The sequence below is a fragment of the Oncorhynchus kisutch genome, linkage group LG21, assembly GCF_002021735.2.
Source record: "Oncorhynchus kisutch isolate 150728-3 linkage group LG21, Okis_V2, whole genome shotgun sequence".
Classification (NCBI taxonomy): Eukaryota; Metazoa; Chordata; class Actinopteri; order Salmoniformes; family Salmonidae; genus Oncorhynchus; species Oncorhynchus kisutch.
In genome coordinates this window covers 43,657,154-43,664,720 of record NC_034194.2, presented here as the reverse complement: position 1 = coordinate 43,664,720, position 7,567 = coordinate 43,657,154, and the positions used below count along the sequence as shown (strand labels likewise).

Below are 7,567 nucleotides of genomic sequence, written 5' to 3'. Positions count from 1 at the left end.
ACATATATATATATATATATATATAATGAATGGCTGTGGATCTGTCAGAGACTACATACAATAGGTATGATTCTTGAATGGAATCATTGCCAATAATTTCAACAATGCTGTGACAGGTGGAGGTATGTGTATAGTTTGTACTTTGGACTTTGGACACCCCGAATTTCACATGAACACATGTAATTCTATGCATAGAGGAGGATTTTGCGTAAATAAATACAAACTATGGCGCGAGGGAGAGAGGCTATCACCTATCGCTGTCCTACAAGTGTTTCGTTAAATCATTATTGCGTTGAACACGGTTTCATTTGACCTCTCTCAAGAAAAAAAAGGCTTTCTGTGAGCGAGAGCACATTAAAGGGCAAGAAACGATAAAATCACTCACTGTTCATCTTCCGATATAGAACGTCAATTACAATCATCTAGAATTAAACACATGCTCCAATTGTACATTGTTGTGCCAAGTGCTATAAAAAAGCCTGTGTTCTTTAGAATTCCGTTGAAGCATAGAGAGAGAGAGGGAGAGAGAGAGAGAGAGAGAGAGAGAGAGAGGTGCGCTGCCAGATGCCAAGGCGCTTGTCTCTCTATAGTTCCAGAGCGATGTCCGTGATGCTGGACCTTCTCAACGTGTCCATTCACAGGTTACCTGTAGCCTATGCACTGACCACGAGACACGACGAACTGGAGTAGATCGAACGCCGTCAGATTCAATTTGGGTACCGCGGTTTGAGAAAAGAGAGAAGTCTTCAATATCGGTGTGATGGTTAACGAATACAAATGGGATTATTGTGGACATGAATGTACCGGGACGTGTTGACAAAATGTTCGTCAATATGATCTCTTTTGTCACATACCTGAAGTTAATTGATCTACTCTGAATACTTCGACTCAAACGTTTCAACGGTCGCTTGGATAATAAGTGATTAATTCGGGATTTTTTTACTTCTTCCAATATGCTTATGAATTGAACGCATTAAGTAGCCTGCAAGTGGGTACTTGAAGATCTGACATCTATACATTTTGATATATAGATCTGAGGAGAATAAAACACGAAGCCATGTCTTGTCTGCTGGTGTTAGTGAACTGTGTGATCCTGTTGCTCTTCGCCAGCGACATGTTGTTGGTCAGTGGAAGTAAGTGAATATATAATATATTTGGTTATTGTTCCGGGCTGGTAAATGTGGTTACCTATATTTGGTAGGTTGCTGGGTTAATGCTGTGGGTAGGTTGCTGGGTTAATACTGTGGGTAGGTTGCTGGGTTAATGATGTGGGTAGGTTGCTGGGTTAATGCTGTGGGTAGGTTGCTGGGTTAATGCTGTGGGTAGGTTGCTGGGTTAATGCTGTGGGTAGGTTGGTGGGTTAATACTGTGGGTAGGTTGCTGGATTAATACTGTGGGTAGGTTGCTGGGTTAATGCTGTGGGTAGGTTGCTGGGTTAATGCTGTGGGTAGGTTGCTGGGTTAATGCTGTGGGTAGGTTGGTGGGTTAATACTGTGGGTAGGTTGCTGGATTAATACTGTGGGTAGGTTGGTGGGTTAATACTGTGGGTAGGTTGCTGGTTTAATACTGTGGGTAGGTTGCTGGGTTAATACTGTGGGTAGGTTGGTGGGTTAATACTGTGGGTAGGTTGCTGGGTTAATGCTGTGGGTAGGTTGGTGGGTTAATACTGTGGGTAGGTTGCTGGGTTAATGCTGTGGGTAGGTTGCTGGGTTAATACTGTGGGTAGGTTGGTGGGTTAATACTGTGGGTAGGTTGGTGGGTTAATACTGTGGGTAGGTTGCTGGGTTAATACTGTGGGTAGGTTGCTGGGTTAATGCTGTGGGTAGGTTGCTGGGTTAATACTGTGGGTAGGTTGGTGGGTTAATACTGTGGGTAGGTTGGTGGGTTAATACTGTGGGTAGGTTGGTGGGTTAATACTGTGGGTAGGTTGGTGGGTTAATACTGTGGGTAGGTTGCTGGGTTAATACTGTGGGTAGGTTGCTGGGTTAATACTGTGGGTAGGTTGCTGGGTTAATACTGTGGGTAGGTTGCTGGGTTAATGCTGTGGGTAGGTTGCTGGGTTAATGCTGTGGGTAGGTTGCTGGGTTAATACTGTGGGTAGGTTGGTGGGTTAATACTGTGGGTAGGTTGCTGGGTTAATACTGTGGGTAGGTTGCTGGGTTAATACTGTGGGTGGGTTGCTGGGTTAATGCTGTGGGTAGGTTGGTGGGTTAATACTGTGGGTAGGTTGCTGGGTTAATGCTGTGGGTAGGTTGCTGGGTTAATACTGTGGGTAGGTTGGTGGGTTAATACTGTGGGTAGGTTGCTGGGTTAATACTGTGGGTAGGTTGTATTTGCTTCACCATGTTGTTGTGCTGAATTGTTATCATGTAATCACAACTTATTCAGACACATATCTGGCACATTTTAACGTCCTGATTGTTTACCTCAACTTTTATAAGTAGCCTATAACCTATTTCTAATTAGCCAGTGATTATTAACACATGGTTACAGAACTACTCACGTGTAATTAGCAACTTAAAATCTCTTACTATCCAGGAATTGATGTGAGGAAGCTCCCTATACGATCTCATTTAATGACAGAGCTCCCTATATGATCTCATTTAATGGCAGAGCTCACTATACGATCAAATTTAATGACAGAGCTCCCTATACAATCTCATTTAATGACAGAGCTCACTATACGATCTCATTTAATGACAGAGCTCCCTATACGATCTCATTTAATGACAGAGCTCCCTATACGATCTCATTTAATGACAGAGCTCCCTATACGATCTCATTTAATGACAGAGCTCCCTTTACGATCTCATTTAATGACAGAGCTACCTATACGATCTCATTTAATGACAGAGCTCCCCATACGATCTCATTTAATGACCGAGCTCCCTATACGATCTCATTTAATGACAGAGCTCCCTATACGATCTCATTTAATGACAGAGCTCCCTATACGATCTCATTTAATGACAGAGCTCCCCATACGATCTCATTTAATGACAGAGCTCCCCATACGATCTCATTTAATGACAGAGCTGTGGTCTACAATAATATTTTGGTCAAGTGTGTTTAAAAAAATCCTTGATACAGTATGTTAGTTAGCTAGCTAGACTTTATCTCCTAATCATGATTTACATACATGTTTATTACCCAGATTTACAAGTGCTCAAATCATGTCAGACATTTGTTTAATTTATAACTTAGAAAATGAAAAAGCCAGGTCTGTATCATGTGTTCCTTCCAGTAAACCAGGTCTGTATCATGTGTTCCTTGCAGTAAACCAGGTCTGTATCATGTGTTCCTTCCAGTAAGCCAGGTCTGTATCATGTGTTCCTTGCAGTAAGCCAGGTCTGTAGCGTGTGTTCCTTGCAGTAAACCAGGTCTGTAGCGTGTGTTCCTTCCAGTAAGCCAGGTCTGTATCATGTGTTCCTTGCAGTAAACCAGGTCTGTAGCGTGTGTTCCTTGCAGTAAACCAGGTCTGTAGCGTGTGTTCCTTGCAGTAAGCCAGGTCTGTAGCTCGTGTTCCTTCCAGTAAGACATTGTTCTTTTCTTTTTGTCCTAAAATGATGTCATCCTTACATTTTATGGTCAGTAAATGACAACTTCACAACAAAGTGAAAATGAGCATTATTACTTTGTGTTAGTTTTTGTTGTTGTTGAGTCCTTTGCCCGTCACCTTTAACCATTATTTAGGCTTGCCATAACGAAGGGGTTGAATACTTATTGATGCAAGACATTTCAGCTTTTCATTTTCAATGAATTTGTCAAATAAAATATTTTTTGACTTTATGGGGGTATTTTTTTGTAGATCAGTGAAACAAAATCCAAATTGAATCCGTTTTAAATTCAGGCTCTAACACAACAAAATGTGGGAAAAGTCAAGCTTTTTGGAGGCACTGTATATGTGTCACAGAAGTATTTTCTCATGATGTGTGGGTGTTTTTCAGAGGCAGGGACTGGGAGTCTAGTCAGGCTTGAGGGAAAGACGAACGGAGCACAGTACAGAGAGGTCTTTGATGAAAACCTGACACCTCGGTCTGAATTCACAATCTCATTGCCGTTCTCTACTTTTGAAATGGCAGCGAGAATGATGCACGGTGCTCCCCTGGGCGTCATTAGTTGTGTGGATTCTGTCCTTTGGGGACGTTGCGCATGCGTTTGGCCAGCTTGAGAAGGGTGCAATTACGGCCTGCAATTCGGGGTTTTCCTACATCTTTACACTTCTCTTTGTCAATTTTTATGTTTAGTACAGGCGGAGGCGCTCCAGTACAGTAGGTGGCGTTAATGCACAATAATGTTGGATAGCTAGCTAGCTAAGAAGACTCCAGTAGGTGGCGTTAATGCACAATAACGTTGGCTAGCTAGCTAGCAAGGAAGACTCCAGTAGGTGGCGTTAATGCACAATAACGTTGGCTAGCTAGCTAGCTAAGAAGACTCCAGTAGGTGGTGTTAATGCACAATAACGTTGGCTAGCTAGCTAGCCGTACATCGGTAGACGGTGTCCTTCACCCTCCACATGACGGGCACTGTTTTCCAGCAGTGCTGTTAACGATGGTGAGGATGGGGGGGGGGGGTGATTAATCTCTGTGGGAAAAAGGGAATTCTCAGAACCATCAAAATCCGTAATATCAATGAAATAATCATTAGGACTCTCATGCGTATGAATGAGTCGTTGTGAATGAGGATGATGAAATAGCTGTGGCTGTTATGTTGCCAATTGTCATCAAAGCAGAAATGAGACCGTTGGGATTTACGGTCTGTCTGACGTTCATTTGAACAGAAAACAGAATGTAAACGACTTGTGTTCAGTTTTATGGTTCCCCATTAAGTTTTACTTTCAAGATTAAATTGCATGACAGCAATGAACAGATGAGGAATTGAATGTGTGAAATAACTGTCACAGAGGGAAAATAACGAACGGCCCACCTATCACTGTTGCAGCTAGCGATCAGGTGTCCCCAAAGAATGTGTGTGTGTGTGCCAGACATGTCACATCCTGCCAGGCAGACTATGCCACCATAGAAAAAAGTGGAATTTGGTCTCTGAATAACGTGAGGTCTCTGCTCACAGACAGGTTGGTTGTTTAGCAACAAAACCAACACGTGTGCGACTATGGGGCAGAACAGACAGGGTTGGCTTAGATCGTTGACAACATGTAAACTATATTGTGCACACATTTGCACAATAAATTGTTACAGTTGTTGGCTAGCTAGCTAACCCGGTCTATTGGGCTACTGTAGAAATGTAGACATGAAGGAATACGACAAGACGTAGTCCAACTGGTGTCAGAAACAAGCTAATTTCCCCGACTGTTGTCACCAACTCACCGACATCTGCAATGTCACCATGGTCACTTGCCCCAAGGTAGAGTCCCTGCGAAGAATACAAAACGGACACACACTCACACGAACAGGAGGGAGTCAGCATGGGTTATAATAGACTAAATAACCTTGAGTTGATCTTCTCCGTCCAAATGGGTGACAAACAGAGAAGATAACTTGGGTTGATCTTCTCCGTCCAAATGGTAAGAAACAGAGAAGATAACTTGAGTTGATCTTCTCCGTCCAAATGGGTGAGAAACAGAGAAGATAACTTGGGTTGATCTTCTCCGTCCAAATGGTAAGAAACAGAGAAGATAACTTGGGTTGATCTTCTCCGTCCAAATGGGTGACAAACAGAGAAGATAACTTGGGTTGATCTTCTCCGTCCAAATGGGTGAGAAACAGAGAAGATAACTTGGGTTGATCTTCTCCGTCCAAATGGTAAGAAACAGAGAAGATAACTTGGGTTGATCTTCTCCGTCCAAATGGGTGACAAACAGAGAAGATAACTTGGGTTGATCTTCTCCGTCCAAATGGTAAGAAACAGAGAAGATAACGTGGGTTGATCTTCTCCGTCCAAATGGGTGACAAACAGAGAAGATAACTTGGGTTGTTACGGGGGCGTTTTCCACCTAGGATTTACCCTACACCAGTGTGTATGTTTTAATGTTAGCTCTAGTGTTATTGTGTGAAATTCACCCGTGTTAAGACAAACAATCATTTATGCTTTCAGATACACCAGCATGACGCTGGTGAGGATTGTATGAGGGGGTGGCAGGTAGCCTAGTGGTTAGAGCGTTGGGCCAGTAACTGGAAGGTTGCTGGATCGAATCCCTGAGCTGACAAGGTATAAAAATCTGCTGTTCTGCTCCCTGAGCAAAGCAAATAACCCACTGTTCCCTGGGCGCTGTGGCTGTTGATTAAAGCAGCCCCCCCCCCCCTGCAGCATCTCTCTGATTCAGAGGGTTAAATGAGGAAGACATGTTTTATTTTAAGGCATTCAGTTGTACTGACTAGGTATCCCCTTTTCCCTAAAGAATTAATGGAATTATACCAGCATGACGCTGGCGAGGTTGTTTGAATGCACAGCAGGAATTCATGAACGGGGCAATTTACTGAAGTCTCACTGATAAATTGGCCATGGCATTCATAAACATGATTTATTTATTACAGTTTATATTTATTTATTTAATAACCTTCATTGAACTAGGCAAGTCAATTAAGAATAAATTCATATTTACAATGACGGCCTTCCAAGAGGCAGAAGGTCTCCTGTGGGGACGGAGGCTGGGATTCAAAATAAAAATATAAGACACAACACACATCACAACGAGAGAGACACCACAATGCTACATAAAGCGAGACCTAAGACAACACAATGGCAGCAGTACAACACAGCATGCAAACAACAAAACATGGTAGCAGCACAACATGGTAGCAACACAACAACATGAAAACAACACAAAATGGTAGCGACACAACATGACATCAACACAACATGACATCAACACAACATGGTAGCAACATGGTAGCAACACAACATGACATCAACACAACATGGTAGCAACACAAACATGGTATCAACACAACATGGTAGCAACACAAACATGATAGCAACATAACATGACATCAACATAACATGATATCAACACAACATGGTAGCAACACAAACATGATAGCAACATAACATGACATCAACATAACATGGTAGCAACACAACATGGTAGCAACACAACATGACATTGACACAACATGGTAGCAACACAACATGACATCAACACATCATGACATCAATACAACATGACATCAACACAACATGACATCAATACAACATGGTAGCAACACAACATGACATCAACACAACATGACATCAATACAACATGACATCAACACAACATGACATCAACACAACATGACATCAACACAACATGACATCAACACAACATGGTAGCAACACAAACATGACATCAATACAACATGACATCAACACAACATGACATCAACACAACATGACATCAATACAACATGACATCAACACAACATGGTAGCAACACAACATGACATCAATACAACATGGTAGCAACACAACATGACATCAACACAACATGACATCAATACAACATGACATCAACACAACATGGTAGCAATACAACATGACACCAATACAACATGACATCAACACAACATGGTAGCAATACAACATGACATCAACACAACATGGTAGTAACACAACATGACATCAACAC

At 42.2% G+C, this 7,567-nt stretch overlaps 1 protein-coding gene across 1 annotated transcript in view; it reads left to right on the top strand.

The window, feature by feature from the left end:
• The first annotated feature begins 519 nt into the window (after positions 1-519).
• LOC109880966 (fibronectin type III domain-containing protein 4) overlaps positions 520-7,567 on the top strand; it is an 86,643-nt gene continuing 79,595 nt past the window's right edge. The window contains exon 1 of the mRNA XM_020473145.2: positions 520-1,133. Coding sequence (XP_020328734.1) covers positions 1,058-1,133 — 76 coding nt within the window. The 5' untranslated portion in view covers positions 520-1,057. The remainder of the gene's footprint in view (positions 1,134-7,567) is intronic.